Source organism: Ascaphus truei, chromosome 5 (genome assembly GCF_040206685.1).
Source record: "Ascaphus truei isolate aAscTru1 chromosome 5, aAscTru1.hap1, whole genome shotgun sequence".
Taxonomy (NCBI): domain Eukaryota; kingdom Metazoa; phylum Chordata; class Amphibia; order Anura; family Ascaphidae; genus Ascaphus; species Ascaphus truei.
In genome coordinates, this window is record NC_134487.1 from 104356078 (window position 1) to 104383799 (window position 27722).

The 27722-nt window shown below is 42.7% G+C and overlaps 1 protein-coding gene across 1 annotated transcript in view; it reads left to right on the forward strand.

Moving 5' to 3' along the window:
• The window catches only part of NDUFA12 (NADH:ubiquinone oxidoreductase subunit A12), a 31620-nt gene extending 5083 nt beyond the window's left edge, over positions 1-26537 (forward strand). The window contains exons 3-4 of the mRNA XM_075600406.1: positions 3463-3550; positions 26255-26537. Coding sequence (XP_075456521.1) covers positions 3463-3550; positions 26255-26435 — 269 coding nt within the window. The 3' untranslated portion in view covers positions 26436-26537. The remainder of the gene's footprint in view (positions 1-3462; positions 3551-26254) is intronic.
• Positions 26538-27722: the final 1185 nt, after the last annotated feature.

Consider the following 27722-nt stretch of genomic DNA (forward strand, 5'->3'; position numbering starts at 1 on the left):
CCCGTGTTTTCCTCCCCCTTTCCATTCCCCTTCCCTATTCTTGTCCCTGCCCTAGCATTTATTATCTCTCCTGGTCTTTGTTTGTCCTATTATGTGCATCATACGTGTATAATTAAATTGGAGTTTGGCTGATCCTTGGACTCTTTGATCTTTTCTTTTGAGTGCTGGGAACATTTGTGCTTTATTGTCTTTTTGAGAGGAAATAGGGTCCTCTCTGTTCCCGTTTGCACCTATTATTGTTCAATAGACTTCCATTGTGTGTGCTGTTTTTTATTTTTTGTTATCTAACTTAGTGTTACATGACATTCTTAGTTATGAAGGGTGATTTTACCTTTTAAGATCTCTTCTACAGATGATAACTCATCAGTATAAGGCCTAGGACATAGTGCCTTTAACCAGTGCGGAGGCGCGCGGAGGCTCAGGGAAAGCGGTGCTTTCCCTGGCCTTACACAGCGCGCCATCAGGGGGCGGGACGGGGGCGGGCCAGTGACGTCGCGGAGCTGGTTCGCCCTCATTGGGCGAACCGCTCACCTGACCGGCCCTGCGCTCCGGCAAGCGGGGAAATTTCAAAACGCCGTCAGACACGCGCTTCCCCAAGCGTGCGGACGCGTGCGCGAGCCCCTGCTAGAGCCACTCTCATTGCGGCTGCAGGGGCTCAGTGCCGAGCAGCAGCAGCACGGCTCAGCGCATAAGCGCTGACCATGCCCGAGGCCTAAGAAGTAAATGAAGTATATCACCTTAATAGCCGTCCCCAGATCTCTGAGGGTTTTTTTTTTTTTAAAGCAGTGGTACCGCAATATTCCAAACTGCCGCTGCCGATCTTATGTTGACTGGCTGCTATGCCGGTGTCTTTATGCAGCACAGGCTCACCGCAGGGATCTGCAGCTTGAGACGGTCTGCTCCGGTCCCTGTATTCACTCCGTCACAGTTCTTTTATGTCACCCACTCCAACACTCCAAATTGTAGCTCCAACACAGAGGGCCGCCGGCACATCCGCTGACACGTCCGTGCGCCTGGTGCTGTGACACCTCTGTCTGCTTCAGCAGAATGGGTGCACAGCATTCCTTGGCGAGTGCGTTTCAGCCCCCGGGTCAGTCGCCAGCGTCCTGGGTTTTTCTCCGCAGCTGACAGGCAGCAAGCAAACCGTCACAAACGCTGGTTGGTGCCAAAATGCAATTGAACCTCAGGTAGTTGCAAAGGCCGGTTCTACAGGTGCTTGCAGGGTTCAGGCATCTCACCCTCAGGTCAGCAGCGGCTGCGGCAGTTTGGAATGTTGCGGTATCACTGCTTTAAAAAACATGACCCTCTTGGGTGTAGAGCGGGGGGGGGGCTGCTGGTGTGTGTTTTGTGGATGTAGAGGGGGCAGCAGTCTGTTTTGTTGGTGTGTGTGTGTCTGCAGTGCGTTTTGTGGGTGTAGAGGGGGACTGCAGAGTGTTTTGTTGGTGTGTGTGTGGGGTGCAGTGGGTGTAGAGGGGGGCTGCTGGTGTGTGTTTTGTGGATGTAGAGGGGGGGGGGGGCAGAAGTCTGAAATCCCTGCTCTCTGATTGGTTAGAATTCTGGGCATTGTTCATTAATACCCAGAATTTTTGCCAACTCACCTTTCAGAGATACAGGGGGAGCGCGCTGAGGATTTGAAATAAAAAAAACTGCCAAATTTAAAACTGCTAGCAGTAACGACCTCTCCTGTCCAAGCTCCAGCTGCATCTCCGTTCCTCTCCTCTCTCACAGCACAGCAGCACATGCAGGCTCTCTCTCTCACACAGCACATGCAGGCGCTCTCTCTCACACAGCACATAAAGGCGCTCTTTCTCACACAGCACATACAGGCGCTCTCTCTCACACAGCACATACAGGCGCTCTCTCACAGCACAGCAGCACATGCAGGCTCTCTCTCACACAGCACATACAGGCGCTCTCTCACACAGCACATACAGGCGCTCTCTCTCACAGCACATACAGGCGCTCTCTCTCACACAGCACATACAGGCGCTCTCTCACAGCACAGCAGCACATGCAGGCTCTCTCTCACACAGCACATACAGGCGCTCTCTCACACAGCACATACAGGCGCTCTCTCTCACAGCACATACAGGCTCTCTCACAGCTGCTAGTACTGTCAGAAGCTGCCATGTCCCAAATAGAAACTTTGTTACTTGCAACAAAGTCATATTTCTTCCACCACTTGTATAGCTTCTGCTAAGCTAAGGTAATTTTTATTTGGCTTTTATTTAGTTTGTAGTTAAAATCAGTCCCCCCACTTCTCTTCCCCCATCTCCCCTTCACCCACCTCTTCCCCTACCCTCACACTTCTCTCTCTCCCCCCTCACTTCTCTCTTCTCCGCCCCACCTCACCCATCTCCCCTCTCATTTGCTACTTTACTTCTTCTTACACAGGTGCATCAGCGTAGTTCCGATTTATATATCTATACAGAAGTGTCTATTTTATGAAAAAAAGCCTATAATAGTAATAGTCCCCTCAGAACAGGGCATTGCTGGCCAATAATGCCCTGGCTGGGTTAAAGTCCCTCAGCTTCACCTCAAACCTTCAACTCTTCCAGCCGGGGCGTTATTGAAAAAAAAAGGAAAGGAAGTTTTGTACACATGCCCGGTAAAGATGTGTTGGAAATCTCTCTAATTACTTCATGTGCTGGAGGTACAATCCTTGTGGATTGCTTTAAAATTTACAAACCAGATTGTTGCAAAGGGAAGAAAAACATACACTTGAAACGTTATTATGGTGTTTCCCATTACTATCATGTAGTATGCTGCATATGGATTAATAGTTGTGATTTCCACCCACCTAGAAACTGTAGCAACTTGTGTCTCTTTTTGAAATGGCTGTGAATGTATTATGTTATTAATTGTGGGTGTTTCGGTGTGAGCATGCACCGGTATCTGATTGGTTGAGCCTGCTCTGACGGTGTGCAACCAACTCCCTTCCAGGTTCGCGTCACACTTAAATATCCAGGGTTGAGGGTTGTTCAAACGGGGACCGTGACAAATCGCTTGCCGCGCAAAACACGTTGGCCTGTTGTAGTTACCAAACCCCCTCCCCCCCCCCCATCCCGTAATTTTTATTTTTTTTAGATTTTTTTATATATATATATAAACAAATACATTTGTTATATTTTCTTGGAGTCACCTTCTCTACCTCATTTTTGTCCTGGTGGTGTAACGCAATTACCCACTCGCCTGCATTATCTTCACACAAGCTCCCATGTTCACTGAATGTCTTTTGTATATACATTGTTTATCTGAAGGGAGTTATTTTTTTTTTCTTGTGTGTTTTACAAGGTACAGGCATTAAATAGAATATGATGCTTCCAGAGACCCCATTAAATCAAGTGACCGCTTTTGAAGCACTCCTGCTGCAACACAAAGCAGGCTCAGTAGTTCAGATGTTGGTAGTGTGGGCTGTTGGTTCTTGGTCATTTTTCCCACTTGTGCGTTCCTTGTTCCCAGGTCGCCACAGATGGGTGGTGTACACAAAAGAGATGAATGGAAAGGCTACATACTGGGACGTGGATGGAAGCATGGTGCCCCCTGAATGGTAAGATAACCAGCTCACACGCGGAATAGCTGTTTGCTACCGGGATATTATTCACCTACATATGCCATCAAGTGAAGCGGCACACTTCTGTTATTGGCAGTGCATTCACATAGTTGAAAAGCGCGTTGCAAGATGCGATTGAACAGACATTCTCGTACAAAAAATAGAAGCAAGTTAGATTTGAGATGATACCTTTTGCTGGATAACTGATGTTACAAGCTTCTAGACCACTGCAGTTATGTCTGCACCCCCCCCCCCCCCCCCACCCCTTTCTTTTTTTTTTTTGCATAAGAAGCAGGGGTTCTCCAGAGCTGAACCGCATTGATTTAAGCTCCAGCCCCCCCCCCCCCCCCCCCCCCCTGCTTCCCATGATTCTTTCTGGGGAATGGTGCTGCCAGGACTTCATGGAGGTTTAGCCGGCCATGACAGATAATTTAGCGACTTTCTATTGGGCCATGTGACGTGGGAGGTGTAAGTCTCCATTTTGTGACTGTACTGTGACACCTTCCTCTAAGTATGTCGGGAAGCAGGGGGTCCCCGGAACTGACATTAACACTGTTCAGCTCCAGAGGCCCCCTACTTTCCATACATGGGGGGGGGGAGAGGGAAAGGGGGAAAGGGAAAGGGAGTAAAGGGGAAAAAGACCAAATGGGAAAAAGACCAGGTGGAACTGCTCCTTTTAAAGCTGCAGTTCAGTCAATATCCTGCATGTGTGGTTTTTTTTAATAAATCAGTTCTGTAGTAAGAAAAAATACTTTTAGCATTTTCTGTTTTTTAAAAAAAACTTTGAAAGACCAATTTTCTTGTATTCTATTTTAACAGCCATTTGTTAAGGCACTGCCCCTTCATGTCCTGTCACAAGCCCTGGCAAACCCCTTTGTCAGCCCTGCCCTCCCTCTAGCACATGTCAGTGCAGGATTGCTCATGAATATTCATGAGCTTCCACTGAGAGACAGAAGCAGAAGAAAAACAAAACAGATCCCTTCGCTAATTATGTCACCAAATTTCGCCTATCAATACATGGAGAACGAATTGACTGACAGCTATACAGTTCTTTAGGTAATTAGAGATTGCACACATGAAACTATTGAAGTAAAAAAAGAAATAAAAAAAAAAAGACTGAACTGCAGCTTTAAGAGGTTATTGTGTTAGTTTTGATGGCCCAACTGTGGCTACATAATTTCACTTTGTGTGGTCTTTGATATTGTGTTTGCTTTGTCTTCCATAGTCTTTATGGCCTGTCTCTCAATCACTTGGTTACACACCTGTCATTTTGTAACCATAATACTATGTTTTTTGAATCCACCATCACCTTTAGTAGCTTTGGAACGGAACGGTGTATAAATATAAATGATCATCATTAAGTGATGTATTTATTCATTGTAAGGAAACCCATAATTACTACATTTTAAAATCACACTGTTCTCCAATCATTTGAAGGATATTTTAAAGTGGCGGATTAAGCACATTAGTGGACAAAGAGAACACAGTTATGTAAGACATTAATAGCTGCACATTTGAAATTCCCCTAACATTTTCTCAGTTTATTTATTTTGTTTTATAATTACTTTCCTATTTAAATTTTTTTTTTTTTTTTTTTTAACTTTTACTAGATATACATTTTTATTTGTTATGGTTTACATTAAAGATTTAGCATGTATACATTTGATATTGCAACTTGGTAGATAAGTTTTGAGGCTATAGGAAAGTAATGCGATCACTCGCTGTTCTAGAAACACATTGATGCACACATTCTGCACTTATTCCTTCACCTTGTGTCTCTAAGGGCTGTTATATAGTGGCCGCGTGCGCTACGCCGTGCGCTACGCTGTGTGCACGCGGCACTTCTAATTGGCTGAGGTTAGTCAGCCCTTCTATACAAGGGCCGCGCCTGCACACGGCAGTGAGCGTGCACCCGGCCGACAGCGGGGAAGACGGGGAATAGAATGATTTTGCGCCACTACTGTGTGTGTGTGTGTGTGTGTGTGTGTGTGTGTGTGTGTATGTATGTATGTATGTATGTGTGTGTGTATGTGTGTGTGTATGTATGTATGTATGTATGTATGCATGCATGTGTATGTATGCATGTGTATGTATGCATGCATGTGTATGTATGTATGTATGCGTATGTGTGTGTCTGCACAATGTTAATAAATATTTTATTTTTACCAATGTGTTTTTTTTTTTAATAAATAATAAATTACACATACATACACACACAAACACACACTACCTTCTCAGCTCACAGCATACACACAAAAAGCATGCGGCACGTGCACGCGCGTTCGCACTGGCACACGCGCACGGCCGCACACTATATAACAATCCTAAGTCTCCCAACTTAGATTGTAAGCTCTCCGGGCAGAGATTTCCTTTCCTATTGCCTGACCTTGTCATGCCTTTGTATTGTCTGACCTTGTCATGCCTTTGTATTGCCTGACCTTGTCATGCCTTTGTATTGTCTGACCTTGTCATGCCTTTGTATTGCCTGACCTTGTCATGCCTTTGTATTGCCTGACCTTGTCATGCCTTTGTATTGCCTGACCTTGTCATGCCTTTGTATTGTCTGACCTTGTCATGCCTTTGTATTGCCTGACCTTGTCATGCCTTTGTATTGCCTGACCTTGTCATGCCTTTGTATTGCCTGACCTTGTCATGCCTTTGTATTGTCTGACCTTGTCATGCCTTTGTATTGTCTGACCTTGTCATGCCTTTGTATTGTCTGACCTTGTCATGCCTTTGTATTGTCTGACCTTGTCATGCCTTTGTATTGTCTGACCTTGTCATGCCTTTGTATTGTCTGACCTTGTCATGCCTTTGTATTGCCTGACCTTGTCATGCCTTTGTATTGCCTGACCTTGTCATGCCTTTGTATTGTCTGACCTTGTCATGCCTTTGTATTGTCTGACCTTGTCATGCCTTTGTATTGTCTGACCTTGTCATGCCTTTGTATTGCCTGACCTTGTCATGCCTTTGTATTGTCTGACCTTGTCATGCCTTTGTATTGTCTGACCTTGTCATGCCTTTGTATTGTCTGACCTTGTCATGCCTTTGTATTGTCTGACCTTGTCATGCCTTTGTATTGTCTGACCTTGTCATGCCTTTGTATTGCCTGACCTTGTCATGCCTTTGTATTGTCTGACCTTGTCATGCCTTTGTATTGTCTGACCTTGTCATGCCTTTGTATTGTCTGACCTTGTCATGCCTTTGTATTGTCTGACCTTGTCATGCCTTTGTATTGTCTGACCTTGTCATGCCTTTGTATTGTCTGACCTTGTCATGCCTTTGTATTGCCTGACCTTGTCATGCCTTTGTATTGTCTGACCTTGTCATGCCTTTGTATTGTCTGACCTTGTCATGCCTTTGTATTGGCCGACAGTGCGGCTCCCCCCAGTGGCTTATATTGTTTCTTCCGTACGAGAATTCTTGTTAGGGAATTTCAAAGTGGAAAATTCTCAGGAGCCCGGGGTCCCTGTAGCTCGGAGAGACGTGTGTCATCTCTGCGGGACCCTTGTTTGAAAGAAAAAAACAAAAAACGTGAATTGCTGTTTTAAATCTAAGTATGCAATGCGCTGCTGGCTCGTCTGACAGTGAAGGGGTTAAATGGATCTAATTTGACATTAAAATACAAATATAATGTTATACTTTTCTCTGATCCGGTGCCTTTTATGAAACTAGTTGAATATCCCTGCCATATACCTGAGGATCTTCTATGTTTGAATTGCTGTAAAAAAAAAAAAAATTATGCCAGGGACGGTCTACGACATTTTGGTTGCGGGCGATTTGCCGAGACCAAATTGTCGTCGGTGCTTCGCTGCAAAAGCGGACCTGTTAGTAGCCCTTGAGGTCTGGCTTTGCCCACCCCTGTGCTAGCAGCAGGTTATTAGGTGAGTAGGTGTGGAGTTCTTATTCGGGCTTCGTACAGGAAGCACATGGTGGTGGTACTGGCCAAAACAAATTGAATGTCTTTCACTGGAAGATGTGGCTCAAAATATCATAGCGCGACATCCAGAATGCATCTCTGTGACCAGATAAGGAGCCCATTTAACACCTTCAGCGCTAGTGCAATTGAAAGCACCTCCAGCTTGAGTTGGTTAAATTGTAATCTGTTAAATTTTGACCAGGATGTTTGCTACCGATATTCAAGTAAAGGTTTCATACGTTTTTAGATTTTGTCAGTTACACTTGAGATATCTGCCCATATTTTATTTAGATTTTGGGGGGGGGGGGGGGGGGGGAGAGTAAAAACTCAGAGCTATTCCCTCATCGGGGAAAATGTATCTCCTGCATAATGGTATGCAAAGCTGTCAAATGCTTCAGAACGAAGGTCCTACCTCTTCAGCATCGCTGCGGGATTGTTTCCTCAGGCTGCGTCCGCGCTTGTTGAGTACAATGAATGTCAGTGTCTCCGGCCACACTCACGGGCGCGCGCGTGCCCAGACGCTTGGCGAGACAGATGAAATTGTCTTCCCGGCGCGCGGAAGGGTCACATGACCTCCTCAACCAATCAGCGCCAGTCACTGCTCGGCCGCGGCCCCTCCGCTCGTGCTTGGGAAAAAAAAAAAAAAAGCCGGCCAACCGAGCGCTTGTCCTTGGAGAGTTGGTGACATCACCGCTCTCAAGCATACATGCGGTCAGCGGCAGAGTGGACGCAGCCTTAGGTTTGACTCCCTGAACAAAGCATTATGGCCCTATCCAAAATGCTGTGAAGCCCCTTCCCACTGCTGGAGAAGAGATCCGCTCCATTCATCTGAATGGTGTTGGTGATCTATAGCACTGGTAAGTGACATTGCAGCCTATTTAATAAGGGCACATGTTTCTATGGAACTTTCTTTACTGCTACTGTATTTGTTAAAACTATTGGTATACATCTTACACGGCTTTCACTTTAACGCAACAATATCTTTTATAGTAAAACGTGAGACGTTTGTCTGCTCATGGTTCGATAGTTCTACTAATCACACCCAAACAAATGCCGTGTCACATTAATGCACATGCTCAATAGATCATTTTTGAAATATATGTCATGAAAAAATTGACCACCTAAAGCCATCTATTTGCCGTTGTCCAGCTGTCTGGTGTTAATTAGTTGCTGCTGTCTGTCTAGCCTGCGGCTCAGTTGGTTGTTCTTTTATTTAACTATCTTTCGAAGCGAGCAAACCTACCGTACTTCTGCAATTTATTTAGGTAATATAATGGATAAATGTCCACTGTGAATGTTTCACTCGTACTGTATCTTGATAAATGGGACTACACATTTAACGGTTAATTTGAAGAAACTACGTTCAAATAAATGTGCTGGAACAGGGCAGACTAACCCTTCTGACATTGCTGATGACAAACTCACTTCCTAGCTGTGTTGTAGCCACTTTGCTTCCAAATGGGCCTGGAAAAAGAAATGACCTGTATAGGGGTAGTAAAAGAAGCATATGGTCCGTTTTCCGAGTATGGGTTTACTGTAATTCATTTGGACCTGCCTTATGTGTTATGACTGCAGTGTTTTCATATTGTTTCGAACACCTGCTCCTTGCTCCCAGAGCGCACCAAAACAAAGTAGTAGCACACACAATCATCGCTACTCTGAAGACATTTTTGAATAGCTGGGTGTAATTTATTGGGACAAACGAATGGGTTGTACTATGGCATAGCACTTCTTGGTAAATATGGCCCAAAATGTTTGCATTTCAGTGTTCTGCAGCTACCACAAGGGTGTACTGTTGGCTTTTGTAATGGGTGCTAGACCTGGTATTTACAAACAGAGATCACAGCTGAACTTCGTATTGCTTGAGTTTTTGTTATTTTATAATAGACCCTTTTAAACCTGACCTGAGGCTAAATGCAGCTCCAGTGGGATTATGTTTTACACCAGGTAATTTTACAGAAGATGAAATGAGCAGAGAAAATTACCCTTGTTAAAGCTCTCCAATGCTCAGTCAAAGAATCCAAGCGAGACACTTTTGCTTGCCAGTAAGATAACGAGCAGCATTTGTGGCACTTGTGGTTACGTTTTGGTTCTTAGCTTTTTGGAAATTGGTCTTTAATCTTTCTTTTGTCTTCTGCTTGAGTGGCTGTCAGTGATCATATCTTCCATAGAATATGCTCATAGACCACTGGCTGAGCAGCATGGAGTACAGTATTAAAAAAATATATAACATAGAATTAGTATTACAAAAATGTACTGTTGACCCCACCAACTAAGAAGGCTTAAGTGAAATCAGTTGGTTGCCCTTACAGGTCTCACAATACAGTTAACTGCAGTACCTAGAGAATAGGTCATCATTGTTTCTATATTCTGATAGTTTAGAAGTTCTATTATGGACACGCATCTTTGACTTTTTAGATTCAAAATTGCTGATGTTGGAAGCCCTCACAGGTTTAAATATTTAGAGAAGTCAGTTGTGATCCTGTTCAGGTAATGTATGTGTGTATATAAAAAATATATACATATCCTCACTGCCGCAAAGCAGTGAGAAGGTGGCAATAGGTGGTTCAGAAAGATCTTTAGTGGCGCTTGTGCTGGTAGGTTCAACTATATACTTTGAAAGCTTGAACAATATACCGACTAAAGTGGGAAAGGTTCTTGCCAACACGCAATTAAGACTTCAACTCCCAAATTTGGAACACACCAAGAAGCAACGCCCCTCATTCTCTGGAGGCTGGAATGTCCCTGCACTTGACAGCATTCAGGAAGGCATGAAGTAGAGGGTGCTAAGAATCCCCAGCGTTTTAGCAAAAGCTGTCATTAAAATCTAAATCTGGCTACCTACAGCTGCTGGACTCTCCAGTGAAGCGGCACTGCAATAACTGGAAGACTAATTGAAAAAATTAAATCTGATATTTTTGGCCCTAGTGAAGCAAGATGAAGGTCTCATTGATCTCAAAAGCCATATTATATCACAGGCACAAAAATTCAGTGGAGTAGACTTTATTAACGAGATGGAGAAACAACATAGTGGATTGTGAAAGTTCATCGGCAAGAGCAGCCAGAATCGTCATTCCGTTGACCGAGATACAGGCGTTAAATAATCATGAAGTTACACAGACAATGAAGTGCAAGACTTCTACCATGAGATCAACCACTGAACAGCAAAGGAAATTGTTACCTCAAAATCATTGTTGGAGGTTTCAATGCATCGATTGGTGCCCAACAAGAAGACGAAGCATCAGTTAGTAAGTATGGTTACGGTAACAGGAATGAACATCGAGACAGATTTGGTAGACTTTGCAGAATGTGAAAACTTCTACATCATGAATTCATTATTTCAAGAAGAATCCAAATTGAAAATGGACATGGAAAGGAGCCAATGGAATCAATAATTTGACTATCCTTGCTAACAAGAAACATGTGATTGAAGACTGCACAACTGTCCTTAATTGTTTTGACACACGGAGTGATAACCAATTGGTTCGCTGCAGATAACATCTGCATGGAAAAATGGAACGAAGAAAACTGATTGATTAAAAAGACCAAAACAATCAACATCAAGAACTACAGCAGAGCATTTCAACTAGAACTGAAACATTGCTTCAGCTTGCTCGACATGTACCATATGGGAACACTTTAACAAACCATTCTGAAGATTTGTAGCAGAAAGCGCAAGAAAAAAAACCAGAATCGTTAACAAAAAACAGGATAAGAAAATATCTGACACAAAGCAATCACTGAGGAGACAATAATAATTTAAGCAATTGCAAGAACAAGAATTAAATGTGCAGAGCTGTATAATATGCAGAGCTAACAATTCATTAACGTTTAACTGCAGATGTAAGAAAATTTAACTGATATGATGATGACTATCGATTAAAAAACACTAAGCATTGACTTGTGATTGGGAAGAAGCAAATTATTGCACTCAAGACGATGGCTCAACAATAAAAGACCATGCACTTATAAAGGGAGTTGAGGACTTTTACATGAAATAGTTCAAGAACACAGATAACACAGGGCATAAGCCTGCAGTTGGATGAGCAAGAAGAAACAGTCAATGATGTACCATGTGTCCTTTTATAGAAGTAGCAAAAGCAATAAAGATCCATGCAGAATGGAAAGGCTCCAGAGGAAGATGGAATTACAACTGAAATCATTAAAGAACAGGAGAAAATCCATGCAAAACTCTCTACATGCTGCTTGAACAACATGAAAATTTCAGAGCAATGGAGCAATGCCATAGTTATCCTCAAACGTAAAAGAGACGACCTTAAGAACTATAGACCAATTAGTCTACTTCCAATCGGCAACAAGATTTTTACAACGATACTAATCGGCTGCAACCGACCCTGGACATTGCCCAGCCTAAAGAGCACGTGGGATTTCACAGTGGATACAACACAATGGATCACATCCAAGTTGTGCAAAGGATTTTCCAAAGCAATGAATACAATCTACCACCACTCTTATGATTCGTAGATTATAAAAAAGCATTTGATTCCGTCTACACCTGTGTTTCTAAATACATTAAAAAGACCATGTTGAAGAAGCATACTCTGATATTATAAAGAACATTTCTGAGTGCCACATCAACCATTGGATTACATGAAGATACACGCAAGATAAGGATCAGCAAGGGAGTGTGACAGGAAGACACCATGTCACCAAAGCTTTCCACAGCAACACTTGTAAAATATTTAAATGTCATTGGATTGGTAAGAAAGAATACAAATAAACGGTGAATACTTGTCATCTACCATTTGTAGATGACATTGTTATTTTTGCCACACGTCCTGAAGACTTCCAGCAACAAATCAGAGAACTCGCCGAAACAAGTAAGAATGTGAGCCTTCATATGAAGATCAGCAAGACCAAAGGGATGTTCAACAAATGTGTCAACTCTGCAACAATCGAAGTAAATGGAATAGAACTAGAAGTCGACTGTCTACCTTGGCCAGCAAGTAACAATGGATGGGAACCATTTGAATGAAATCAACAGGAGAATGAAGATGGGATGGCGCACATTAAGAAGAAACAAGACAATCTTTCAAGGGAACCTTCCACTTTGCCTGAAGATCAGTGTATTTTGCCCATGCTCACATATGTATGTGAAACTTGGATCTTAAATGCAAATATAATTCAGAAGCTTCCGATAACTTGTAGTATGCTGGATATTACCCATAGAGAGAGGGAAAAATGATGAATGGGTTCAAAACCAAACAAGTCTGTGACATCACACGGGTGAAGAAATGTAAATGGCAGTGAGCTGGACATATTGCAAGAAGAAAAGGCCATTGTTGGACAAAGATGTTGACCAAAAGTTAGATGGGAGCATGCAATCAGAACATTTGTGGAGAGGATAGCATCCGCAGTACCTGGAAAATCCTTGAAGGTCTTCATCCAGCAGTGAATCAACAGGCTGGTGATGATAGACACGTATATTTTCATTGCTCAGAGAAGTGAATAGGATGTCAGACTTCATGTATTTCTGCAAATACACATGTGCAATAATTTTTGGACCTTTGCCACGTATAATGAATGTGCGCTGTCCTTTTTTAGATAAGTACCTGCCAGCTGACATCCGCACCTGGTTTCAATGCTTCGTGCCATATGCTGAAAACCTGAGTTTAGCCTGGCTCAGCAGTAAATGGGAGGCCTGTGTGTTTTAAGCATTGCACTTAGACTAGTAAGCATACCCTTACTGTGTGTATTGCTTAGCACTTCACTGGCATTGGGTCTGCAAATGCAAAGCAATGTGTTACACCAGGGGTGCTCAACTTCAGTCCTCAAGCCCCCTACCCATTCGGTCAGCACAAGTGGCTCAATTGTTCCCTGCTTCAGCACAGGTGGCTCAGTCTTCGATTGAGCCTCTGATTGAGCCACCTCTGCTGAAGCTGTGATATCCTGAAAACCAGACCTGCTTGGGGGCTTGAGAACTGGAGTTGGGCACCCCTGGGTTACAGGCCGCTCTTACAGAAAGGCTTTTAAAGCTGCAGTCCCACTTTGGGAAAACTGTCTATTTTGTGCTTTTTGTTGTCTTGATCACATAATTTAAGATCAAAAGTACAAAACACCCCACTAAATTATTCTAATCCTAGTCTAAATTCCTGTTCTTAATATATCTTGTAGTGCGCCTCTTATGTTGCTGTCATCGGTTAAGAAACTTTTCTCTGCTGAAAAATGTCTGCTTGAAAATGTGTATGCTCTTCTTTTTTTCTTCTTCTCCTAATCACCTCTAATCTCCCCCCCCCCCATCTCCCTCTGACCTGCACACACGCACACAGTCACTGATCTACAGACACTGACCACGCACAGACACAGCCACTGCTGGACTGCACAGATACACACACACCGCCACTGCTGGACTGCACATATACACACACACAGCCACTGATACACACACACCTGCTGCTGCGACCCGGCAATTTTGCTTCCGTGTCCCACCATTTGGGAAACGCTGCTATAGGTGATTCTGAAAAGTAGATATGGTGCGTTAATTCGATTTTATTACATTATACATACAGGCCCCCAGCATTTCTGAACACAAATGATTAATGGCAGTAAAACTAGCCTTAAATATCAGGCTATTGTGTTTATAAATGTTATCCTAGACTTGTTTTATAAGTGCTTGTCTTTATTTGTAGGATATCAATCATTAAGTCTTATCCTGTTTAATTGTGTGTGTGTGTGTGTGTGTGTGTGTGTGTGTGTGTGTGTGTGTGTGTGTGTGTGTGTGTGTGTGTGTGTGTGTGTGTGTGTGTGTGTGTGTGTGTGTGTGTGTGTGTGTGTGTGACCAGCTCTCCAGTTGTCTCACTCTGCTCCATACAAGGCACCAAAAATGAGCTCTCGCACCCCAATTATGCTGCCACCGCCAGGAATAATTTGAGGGTTTATTTCTCAGGAGTACTCGGTCCCCCATATGTAATTAAAACAAAAACAATAAAAATTTTGAAGTTAAAAAAAAAAAAAAACTTTTTTTTTTTTTCTGTTAAGCAAAACGTGTCCGAAACATTTTATAAATACATACATTTGCAACACGAATATCATCTCACATTTAATATGGTTTCACCCAGTTACTTATGCCCTTTACAATCCATAATATTATCAAGTATAAATCTGTATCGGATCTGAATTATCTTGCATAATGTGAATCTGTAATGATAGCGAATAGCGTCCCTTCTGCATCTGGTAGTCAGGGAAAGTCTCATTTGTAAACGGTCACGTGTCACTTCAGTGTAAGCAGGGGTTACTCTTAATTATTTTATTGCCACCTTTTAAAGCAGTGAAACACTACCCTCTTTTTCTGGTATTGAAGCTGGGGGTCTCCGAAGCTAGCCCCCATTCATTTCAGCTCCGGTGGGCTCTGCTTCTAGAGATACTTACCTGCGTAGGGGGTGCCGGTATCTCTGCGGAGTTTAAAGGTCCTGATCACCCTGGCCAATAGGAGGCTGCACGGCTTCCTATTGGCCTGCGGGACACTTAAACGGCGCCATTATGTTAGGCCCACAGTTTCTCTGCCTGCATAGATACCGGTACCCCGTACAGCGGTAAGTATCTCTGGAAGCAGGGAGCTTAAATTAACCATCTCCGGGAAACCCCCTGCTTCAAGCCTAGAAAAGGTGCCTGGTGTTTTGCTGCTTTAAGCCTCGGGATATAACATTCCGCAGGTGAACCCACAATAGACCAGAAAAAAATGGTTATTTCAAGAAGGTTAACCCTTTGGTTGCTGGACTGCTTCCATTCTTCAACCATTGCATGGCTTTATCGTGACAAGTATACAGCACATATAGAAATAGGTACACTCTCCATTCAGTATATTTTGGTGACAATGTTTTTGGTGTGCATGTATCATTAAAGCAGCAATTCTGACTGTAGTTGCACACGGTTGGATCAATATGACTGGCGTTGTCACGTGCTTGTTCTTGAGCATTATGTGCCTCTCATAGTCTTTTTAATAAAGTGCTGTCCTGTGAGTTTCACAACACATTTTAACAGCGGTTTTCCTGCCAAGTCTTCACTGCTGTAATGGCTGAAAATAGCATCTGTCATGTACTTTGGCGTTAAGACTTGATAATACTCAGAGGTTTCTCTGTGTTAAAAAAAAACTTCTCTCCAAGTGCTACAATTGTGGCAGTGTTTTAACCTCTTGAATGCCAGAGGGGTCAGAAACACATTGCATGTCAAAAACATAAGGTTTTAAAAGCTGGGTGTGTGTGGTTCTAACGGTGCTTGTGCTTTGCAGACGTTAGGCCCACAAAGTGATCCTTATTTGACGATAACCAAACTACTGCAGTGCTTAAATGCTAAAAGAAAAAAAAGCTTTAGGTATGGATTGAATTATTGAAGCCATCTCCCATGTAAATGACAATTTTCTGAGAAGCCTTTGTTCTGAACTGTGTTTGATGCTGGAATGTTATAAGCATAGTGCGTTGCTATTCCCCAGTGTACTCAACTATAAAACGTATGTCTTTATTATGAACTATAAAAGTTATGCCTTATTGCATATACATTTGAAGTAAATATTTTGATGCCCATAACCACATTGTGAGACCATGTTGCATTGTAGACTAAACTGAAGATGAATTATTTGGCACAGTGTACAAGGGTATGTTTAATGTATATGATACTTGCACAGCCTCCAGAAGGTCTTGCATGCAGCATCTCATCAGCAAAGACAAACACACCATGCATCACCGCCTTGGGTGCTGGCAACCCATTATAAAGGATAACATGTTTGTCAGGCTGTGCTTAGTGCAGCGATTCCTAAACATATTTCTTCTCTCTGTCCCCTTCTTGATGTGCTCTCGCTACTCTGTCTCCTCTTGCTCACGCTCTCACGCTCTGTCTACCCTGCTTATTTTCTTTCATGTATTCCTGTGCCATTGGAAAGCAGGAGTCCAGTGCTTTAAACGTACATCATGGGATTTTAAAGTAAATCATGATGTAAGTGAATACGTAAAGCGGAACCGTGGCAGGTCTAAGGGTGCTTTCATTTCTTGTGGTTTTCTATGGAACCGTCTGGGGGGAGATGGCACTTTTGTGATGGATCTTGTGGTTGACCTAAAAAACCTCAACAAGTGTGTGATTATTGATTAAAATGCTATGCCAAGTTTACCTACTCCTCTTTCTGACTGAGCTCTTTAGGCCTCGTTCAGGGTGCAGGCTTCGGAGGGGGGGCGTGCTGCCGTGCGACACAAAGTATTCAAATTGAATACTGGTTGTCAGGGTAGCAGCTGCCCTGTCTCCGCAGTAGGGAGTTGACGCTGACTACAGTTTCAATAAACAAAAAATTCGTTTTTTGAAGCTGCAGCAGCGTCACTGGGACCTCGGCAGCCAATGAAATCATTCTTGAGAATGATTTCAAGACTGCAACTTGGATCCCTAACCTGCCGTCTGTAGCCCCGCCCCCTCCTCAACTCCTGAAAACGTCTGCTGGGAGGTCTCTCTCTCTTCTCTCTCTCTCTCTCTCTCTCTCTCTCTCTCTCTCTCTCTCTCATGTTATGTTTGTGTCACAGCTTTCACCTTGATCCTGTCAATTTACTCTATCATTATTAACAACTTTCCATCTAGAGGGGATATAACAGGACTGTGCTGTTTCCTCACGACTGTAAGAAAGCTATTGAAATAATGGTCTAACTCTAACCCCCTGGTAAAAATGCACTGAACAATCCGTAACACTTCCCAGTTATTTTCCTGTCGTGTAGTCAAAGTTAACTTTTTATGTTTTCTATAATGAAAGAACATTTGCAATGTATCTTTTTTTTTTTTTTTTTTTTGTCACCCTGATTTTGAAATGGATTAACACAAAATTGGGCTTCCCTGAACTTTTATTTTACACACTATATTATTTTATTTGAAATAGAACCTTTTTATTATTGCAGGAAACTGATCTTCATGCACAATGCATTTTTAGGCTTGTTGTACAGTATTTTGAGATTTGATGCACCTTTTTATAAAGGAGCAATCCAAGCCATTTTTTCTTTCATTTTGTTTTTAATACAAGTTTGATGCAGGGGGTCTCTGGAGCTTTGAACCCTTTTAGTTTCCTGCTCCCGGAAATACTGATCTGAAGGGGGTGCCGGTATCTCCTGCACTTTAAAGCCCCAAGTCACATAGGCCTGTTGGAAGCCTCACAGGATCCCGTCACGGCTTCCTTTTAGCCCGCAGGGACCAGGAGCTTTGAAAAGCAACCAGATAGTGAACCCTGGCGTGACCCACTGTGGAAGCGGGGAGTCCGCGGAGCTTAAATTAACGGGGTTCAGCTACGGAGACCCCCTGCTTCAATCCTTTTATTTTTAAAAAATGAAGAGAAAAAAACTGATGGGATTTGCCTCTTTAAGAACTGCTTGATTGCATTTTCCAGGGGATGACTCTAAAAGACAACTTTACATTTCTGTACTTTTGATCTGCTTTATATAGGGCAACTGTTCTGTGAGGTAGGTTTTGTTTTGTTAACTGGTTAAATAAAGTTTTGTTTTTTTATTTGTCAAACTGTCTATGGCACAACAAAGGATTGAATTTATTAACACAGTGGTCATGTGTAGCAGTGATCAGCGAGAAGCGGCAATAACTGTCAGCTACGTATGCTAAAAATGTAACCTGTATTTAAAGCTTAACCGCAAAATAATACATACTAGACAATGACCCTCAGGCCTTTAAGGTTTAACAAAGAAACATTGAGTGTTGTCTGCAGGTCTTCAGGATCCCAAACCTGCTTTATTCTTTTCATAGAGAAGGAGGTTTGAACGGCGGTGCAACTGCCACGAGAGGAAAGATGGAGACCGGACTGCTGGCTTCACGGTCACAAATTTATTGTAGGCACATAAAAAGTAGCAAGGGAAACCTCTTGTGCGTTTCGTGCGGGTGATATCAAAGTGATAAAGTGCGGTCACCCGCACGAAACGCACAAGAGGTTTCTCTTGCTACTTTTTATGTGCCTACAATAAATTTGTGTACCGTGAAGCCAGCAGTCCGGTCTCCATCTTTCCTCTCGTGGCAGTTGCACCGCCGTTCAAACCTCCTTCTCTATGCTGCATCAACCTGGTAGGAGCACGCCGACAGCTCCCGGAGTCCCACAGTCCAAACAAGTTAGTAACCAATACATTGGTATACCCTCAGACATTTGTTTGCTACAATCAAGTCACTGGTCACAGAACACCTTTGCCAAGTTCATATAATATCTACCTATGTATTAGGCTATTGAACATGCATATGAAGTGGTGTATTACAAGTGGTTGACAACGTGGGACGATACACGAAAGGGTTAATCAAGCTGTCTTTTGAGTAAGATCAAGATATAAGGTGCTACACTGCACGTTATTTACATGGACATGTCTGGTTAGCATCGCAGGGGTCTTTTCTCCCAATTGCTCTTATTCATTTCATTGTCAAGTTTCCCATAGTGGTTAAACTGCAGACATGGATTCTGTGTCAAGATATGTGAATGAGCATGCTGGATATGTCACTTCTAGCTTGCCATACATTTTTGCCCATCATAACTTTGACTCTGGTTTAAACTATACCTAAAATGTTGAACATGGCTGATGTTGAAGTGGTCTTTATAGCAGTGTGGTTAAGAACCAATGGAAAAGGGGGAGGGGGCAGAAAGAGAGAGACAAGTTCAGTCAAATTAATAAGAATCTGGTCTCTCTTTGTAATTTATTCAATAAGGTTGCTTTATTGAATGCATTTTCTGTGGATCACATGACTTCATACTAAATGGTGATAATGAAATGAGTAGTTATTTTTATTTATTTTTTCAAATTGCCAACCAAACATGTCAACCCAATTTTCAGTCTGGTCACCAGCTTCTTTGGTGCTTAAGTTTTCGTTTTCCCCCATAATTTTCAGTTTAAATTTATTTACGTTACGGCAACTCCTTCTCACACTCACCACTCCTCTGGGCCCCAAGTAATGTCTGTAGACCTGGACACCCGGTTATTCTGTTGGCAGGCCTGATGTAACAATTAAGCTGTGCCATCAGTTTTCCCCCCATATACTTTTAAGGTATCATGCAAGACACCAGTTCACCCACGTAAGAATTTGAGGAACTTCATGCAAAGGCATCGGAGGGTAGTGTGGCTGCTGAATCGGACTTCAGCCAGGTGTCCGGGAAGCTTCATTGATAGTACATAACTAATGGGTAACACATCGGCTTAGCCTTTCGGTGACCATAATTGGTTTATCAATAGCACAGTGGTGGCCAACTCCGATCCTCAATGGCCACCAACAGGAGTTGGCCACCCCTGCAATAGCAGATGGCAGGCTGCTGTTTTATGCCCTGGTTTAGCATTAAAGTACTTCATTCAATACAAAAGAGGAAAAACAATAAAAAGTGAATAATTGAACCATTTGTGGGATAACCATAAAGAACACTCAGTAATCTCAAAGACATTATTAGCCATAGTATTTACATATTCACACTAACGGAGTAATTCAATATTGTCAGATATGTCTCTTTTTTTTTTTTTCCCCCTTCGGGCTAAAATCAGCATTAACTCTTATTTATTTTTATTTTTTTAGCCAAAATTGGCCCAAATGGCCATTTCGGCAATATAGAATGAAGTCCCTAAGAACGCTATCTGAAACCTGCAGGTTAAATACAGTATTGTGTTTAAGGAACTTGGACAGACCTAGAAAATGTGAGAGATGTAAATAGTATAGATTCCTGCATTTAAATGTGAATCTGTCATGCTGTAAAATAATGAGCTTATAATGGTGTTTTTAACACCCTAGTATATATATCCCAGGCACATGATGAGTGATGAATACATACATATTCTTTTCTCCTAACAAATCTGTCGGCATTAGTTTGATATATTTCAGCTTCATAATAATCAATGGTGTTGTGACTTTGTTTAGTGACAGACAGACAGAAGTTGTGTGGTGCCAGAGTACATTCTTTCACACATTGGTGAACTGACAGCTCAGAAAAACTACAATTTCCTGGTCAAACAGATGTTAAAATGAGAAACGCTAAATGAGATAAAACATAAAGAATGCCCCAATGCAGTGCTGCCTGGGGTTTACCGAGCCTGCTTTGTTATGCATTACAGTAACATTTTAGAATCTATTACCCTGTGTTTTATGGATAGCTTTGATTCCATCACTTTCAGCCATTCAATTACCCGAATCAGACGAGTATAAGGCTAGGTCCCCAGTGCAGCCGTGCGCGCGCCTCTCACCAGCCCCTTACCGGCTCCCTGGCTGTCCCCGGTCCCTCCGCGCTCCCAGGCTCACTGCGCACTGTGACGCATCAGCCGGCAGGGACTGCAGCCAGATTGTGATCCCTAGCGGCGACGTGTTACGTGGTGCGTAGAGAGGCGCGGGAGCGAGGAGGGGGGGAGAAAGAAAGCGTGTGTGTGTAGGGGAGTCATGGTTTTTTTTTTTTCGTTTGGCCGGCGTCGTGGCCTCGCCCTCTCGTCCTGGCCGCGCCCACACAGCCCATTTTGGCCACGCCCAACGCGCCTCAGAATGCCGCCTGCAGGTCGCAGTATAGCACTTTGCACGCGCCGCCAGGGGTCGCAAGACGGATATGCAGGCGCGTGCAGTGGGGCCTCAGCCTTTGACATTAACCTCTGCGAGAGTGTTACATTCACTGAATGTTTTCTAGATCTTCTTGTAGCAAGAATAACTGCAGACAGGATTCTACTCAAAGATGTATTTGCTATGGAATGCACATTTTGTTCCTATACTTCCCTGCACGATGTTTGACTGCAGGAAACTGTGTAAGGGAAAGGTGCTTAACTCTAAAGGGGCATCATTGTGAAGGAACACTACTAGAGGAATTAATACACATCTCTTACTGACTCTGAATCTACATGAGATGATGTGGTATCACTGAAAAGGTCTCTCTGTTGATATATACTCTGCTGCAGTAAATAAATGTAGAAGTACATTTACCGTGGTAAAAAAAAAACAAATTGTAAATGAATCTGCTCCGTGTTTAAATACGTCTTTGTTGTTCCAACTTTCTGTAGTACGGTCTATTTTTGTGTCCTTTTGCACCCAGATATATCTAGTTGTAGTGGCTGCTGTGTCTTTCACATTCAAACACTCTTACAGCATATTGAATAAGGGCTTTATAAGAGCGTACTGTACATGGTTTTATATATTTTTTTAGACTTCCGAGTACTTGCATGACCTGTGTTTTTCCTGAAAACGATTGTGAGATTGACTGGGACTTTAATCACGCTGGACCTCAGATCCTTTAGAAAGGAGAGTGTAGCTAGCGTTTGATCGACTAAGCGATTCCTTTTTCCCGTGTGTACACACCACTGGGTGCTTTGTCTGCCTCTATCTATTAAGTTGAAATACCAATTCTGGACCTTTGTGTAGAATTCTTGGAAACAGACATCAGGTCACAAATGCATGTACCCCAGAGCTACAAGAAGCTGCCAATTCATTCGTACCCATCCCTGCATTTCTCCTGCCTTTCTGAGAAGAGCATATGATATATATTTTTACATTCAGAGAAGAAAATCGGGAGTCTGTAACGAGTGTTCTCAGTGCAAAGATGAAGGCTTCTTTGTTCCGTTTGCTATGAATGATTTGCAGCTGCATTGTGGTGATGCCCGTGAAGTCATTACTTGGAATGAGAGTAAGTGAGCCCAAAGGCTGCACAATTTGGCCGTTAATATAGGCACATTTCAGCCTTTTTTATTTTTAATCCTTTTGATTCTGAAAGGCATTTACTGCAAATCCAGCCATTTTTAAATGACGGTGGTAGTTTAATACCAGAACACCTTTACTTTTCTTTCTTAGTGTCCTACTGGTGACATTTCAATCTTTTCCAAATGTGTCATATGACTATTTACCTATAAGTAGATCATACCAAGGCAGCACTACTGGTTATGATGTTATGTAATATGCTGTCAATTTATAAATATAAGATGATCAGAATTCTTTAATTTACCAAATACCTCTGGAACGTAATGGATGGAGCACAAAAATCTACTGTGGATTCTCTTTTAAGTTCATTGCCGGCCAGCCCAGCTAATAGAAGCACATTTCTAGTTGTGTTTCCCTAAGGAAAGTGAGCTTTGCTGTGCTGAAAGTATACACAAGTACAGCATGCGCTTTACTATGTAAAGGCTGGTAACACTGGTCTCTCGCGAGTTACTCTGTAAGTCAGCAAGGGAGCAGTCTTCCTATTATTTACTCCAGTGACGAGTAGAGGGATGACAAGCTGGAAACATTGTATAGGATTAAGGGTATTATTGTGGAAATTGAAGAAGACAGATGAACAGAAGTCACAATTTTCACCTCGTGGGGTGGGAACTGAAGTGTGCTCATGACGACCCTTTGTCAAGCATCGTCAGGAAAAATGGGCTGAATGACCATGTATGACTACTGTCTGCGTTAGAAAAAAAAAATCAAATTAAAAATCCTTCCACAATCACACTGACGGGGCCAATACAAGTTTCTTTTCACTGCGGCACTTATTAGTGATGCAACCAAGGTGAGATGAACAAAGCACAGCTTTAAAGAGAGGCTGCCAGACTTGACAAAAAAAATTAAATATTTTTTATTCGTCCAAGGCCATATGTAAAAGGCAAGAAAAACCTCAGATGCGTTTCTCTCCAGACACGGGTGCTTTGTCAACGAGTGAACTACTGTTGCTAATGGGTAACCCTGTGAGTTTTTCCTTTTATTATACATATTGGATGTTGGTGAGTAAGGCTGCAACCAGGCAGGGAGCTGGCGCTCATGCGCGGTAACGTCACGCTCCCTGCTCGGCCGGGAGATATGTGGCCGGCTAGTTGCGCAGGGGGGGGTGATTCGGGGGGGGCGCAGCCATGATGTCACGGAGCTGGTTCGCCCTCATTGGGCGAACTGCTCACGTGACGCGCTTGCAGACGACAAATTCAAATTTGCTTGCGCTGCAAGCAGCTAAGCATCAAGCGGGCGCTTGCTCACGCTGGCCACACACATTGCCTCAATGTGTTTCATAGCGGCCAGCATGAGCGCGCCCGCTCAGCGCCACCCTGGCCGATGCCTAAGAATCCTCCCAGTCACCGCGCACTCGATTCGGCTTTGATGTCGCGCAGTGACTGACCGATCAGTCAGCTCTGCACTCAACACAGCTGCCAGGGACACAATTGTAGGCGCTCGCTGGGGAAATTCCATCCCTGATCTATTGTATGATATTTAAAGTAATCATGCATGTGACTTACATTACTCATTATAAAATTATAGTTAAAATATCTGCATTGATTCACGTCTACGTCAGATATCGATTTTTGCCTTTGAAACGCTTAGGTATATACCTATCGCTGGGATTCGTCAATCCGCGAATCAAGGTATCCGACCCCAATCCGGGGATAACTTCCATTATAGTCAATGGTAGCTAACACCACATCGGACGAGGAATCTGCCCCTATGTTTCATCATCCTTTCTCAATCCTTTCTTAAAAGCTGTTCAGTTTTCAACTATCCTCCAATAACCTCCTACCCCCATTCCTGAAGTATCCCTAGGGCATTTCACCTATGTTAGGTTTTGAAAACAGTCTTTGGATAAACAAGTAAATTATTTTCTTATGTATGAAATTTGTTTGCAAACTAATTGGTTATTCCAAAATGCTGGTCTTATTTGTGGTACATGCAACTATATTTGACAGCCAATCGAGTATGCTGTCAAATACGCCAGCCTCCTGAAATTTAATTTTACCAAATGTGGCCCTTCAACGGATGTGTGCCTTCCTGTAACTTATTCTTTGAATGTGCATTGTGCATGTTTCAACAGACAAGTAAAACTGCTGGTCTGATCAATGGTTTTCACTTTAGGTGAAGCACTCATCTGTGCTTAACCTGTGGTTCTGCAAAGCACAGTAGCTGTGTGTTGCAGACCTCTCTGGTAGTGAAGTCATTACATAAAATACAATATTGTAGGCTACAACTTGCAAATGCACTTAAACAGCAGAGAATGATTTGTTCAGCTTATGGGTGTTTTATCTATTCAGTTCATTTTTATTCCAATCGGTTCCTCGCATAGACCCATGGCTGTTATGAATATTAGCAGGGGTGATAGATGTATACAGCAGTAACTATGATTGTCATGCTCTGGTGCTTCCTAGGAGATGCTTCAGGGAAGCTGACAATAACAGAGTGATTGCAGAAACGAGAATTTTGCCAAGTGTTATCACGATTACTTGTTTCGGCAAAAGTTGCTATAAATTGCATCGCAGGGCTCTCCAATGATGAAATTAATAATGTGTATTTAACAATCGTGTGTGTGTGTGTGTGTGTGTGTGTGTGTGTGTGTGTGTGTGTGTGTATATATGTATAGAGAGAATACTACAACACAATTGCAGTATATGTGCAGCGCACAGCAAAGAATGATAAGGAGCAGGTCTGGCAAAAAATATTTCTTTAATATGAGGCCATAAAATAGAAGGGTTGCAACCCTCTATTTTATGGCCTCACATTAAAGAAATATTTTTTGCCAGACCTGCTCCTTATCATTGTTTGCTGTGCGCTGCACATATACTGCAATTGGATTCTCCTGACCTGACGCAGCTGCACGCTTGTGGAGAGAGCTACTGGGGATACTGAGTCGTGAGTACGTTTACCTGGGGCCAGCCCAATGAGGTAAAGGGAGGGGTGTCTTCGTGCACCTACCCCCACCTTCAGGGTGGATTAGAGCCCCATTATAGGTTTAGTACTTTATATTGGAAATTACCCAGTGTGTGCCTCATTCTCCTTTTATTATAAGGATATAGGTCACTGTATTTTTAAGCACCATTCTTCTACACAAGAATACTACAACACAAGCTGCTTTTCTGCTGATAGTTCGATAATGTACTACGAAACTTACACACACACAAAGGGGGTATCATAATAAAGCACATTCTCAATAGATATGTTTGAAAAGTATTTTTAAAAAATATTGCAGAAAACAAGCAAAACTCGCCTATCAAAGGCACTTATTTGCCTGTGTTATTAATCAACTACTACTATCTGCCTTTAGTTAATGGGTGCATAATAACTAGTGCATTAATAAGAACAAATATCTTTATCCTTAACTTAGTACTTTACCAAGAGTCTGCCCTTTTACTATTTCTTCACTAATAAATCCTACTATTTAATTTAAATGCTTTTTTGTCCCCATGAATGTCTCACAAGGTATGTACAGGCATACCCCGCATTAACGTACGCAATGGGACCGGAGCATGTATGTAAAGCGAAAATGTACTTAAAGTGAAGCACTACCTTTTTTCCACTTATCGATGCATGTACTGTACTGCAATCGCCATATACATGCATAACTGATGTAAATAACGCATTTGTAACAGGCTCTATAGTCTCCCCGCTTGCGCACAGCTTCGGTACAGGTAGGGAGCCAGTATTGCTGTTCAGGACGTGCTGACAGGCGCATGCGTGAGCTGGCGTTTGCCTATTGGGCGATATGTCCTTATTCGCGAGTGTATTTAAGTGAGTGTCCTTAAAGCGGGGTATGCCTGTATGTCTGTATCTATCCATGTATGTATCCAATTTAGATGTGATGGAATAAAGAGTCACAAGGTGTGACCGGCCATCATATATTACGTTTATATTATAGATGTTACCTTTTTGGTTTAATTGTATACACTCTTCTTGTTAAAGTGAAATCTTCTGAACAACGTTCCATTGTTGGTTATTTGCTTCACTTGGCTGAATCACTGAACATTTCGGCATTCACAGCAATGTACCTTACATACGTTTTCACTAAGTGCATATTTACATTCATTTGTGTGTCAAGATATGTACTACATCTCTTATTCCTCTTCTTTTTCAAGGCATCGCTGGCTCCATTGTATTGCAGACGAGCCTCCAACTACTCACCCTCCTGTTGTTCATAAATTTGTCTGGGACGACCATAAATTCAACTTGAGTGCCACTCCTGGGCAATACGTACCGTACTCCACCACTCGCAAGAAGATCGAGGAGTGGATTCCTCCCAAGACCTCTAACAAATAGCAAGCTGTGCCAGTGCTGAATGAAGTCGCAAATCTATTGTAAAATATATTCCCATCGCTTCAGAAATATTTAATAACAAATAAAATGTTTTGACAAACTGTAGAGACTTTTACTTGCTTATTTGACACAGTAACGTTTTGTTTTTCGAAAGACTTTGAAGGCGGTGTCACCAAGGAGCACGGGGTTCAAGAAGTAATCTATAAGCTCCAAAGCCTAAACCTCCCACTTAAAGCCGCAATACTACAGTACGCCCCCCCCTCCCTCCTTTTCTTATTTGTATATGTAAAGCATGTGACAATGTATAACTACACTCTAAGGCTGCGTCCAGGGTCGGCGCTGACCCGTGCTGAGGCGCGCTGACGCTTCTCAGTGAGCCCCTGCAGCCACAATGAGAGCGGCTTTAGCAGGGGCTCGCGCACGCTTCCGCAAGCGTGCGGAAGCGTGTGTCTTATTACATTTTTAGATTTGGCGCTCACGGAAGCGCAGGGCCGGTCACGTGAGCGGTCACCAGCTCCGTGACGTCACAGCCCACCCCCCGGCACGCCCCCGGATGGCGCGCGGACCAAGGCCAGGGAAAGCACCCGCTTTCCCTCAGCCTCCGCACGGCTGCAGTCCTATGGACGCAGCCTTAAGATGGCACTCATTGGGTGCTCCTGGTGTAAATCCCTAAAAATTCTGATTTGTGTCCCTAACATAATGGCCGCCTTTAAGTTTCAATCCATCCTTCAGTCAGTAACTCATGAGCTACAATGTATTCTTATATTACTAAGGTAACATTGTCTATTGTTACAGTTTGCAGCTCAGACTGCTGGGAATATTGGCAACAAATTATCCCAAACAGGAAAGTGTTGCAAAGGAAAGTGTTGCAAAAATCTTGCACTGTTTGGGAGGTGGGTTAAAACCTGCTACAGGAAATCAAAGGATGCTCATTAAAAATGGCATTGAGTTGAATAAAAAAAAATTGCAGTAAGTATTATTGAACACTACAGAACTAATTTAAAAAAAAAAAAAAAACACCTTATAAGATTCTGCATGTTTTTGGTGCTTAATATGGGAGTTTAAGGCCGATCGCTGAGCGATGGGCCCATCAGGGCTTGTTGAATAAGCATCTAAGTGGAACTTATCCTCAGTCAGCGGGATAACTGAAAGGGAATCAGAAGCTAACTCGTAACACTGAAATATAACGAATTGTTACATTGAGAGCATATTTATAGGCTACATAGAGAAATGGAATTGCCATTTTTGGACCAGTATACCACACTTTTAAGGGCCACTAGTACGAGTTTG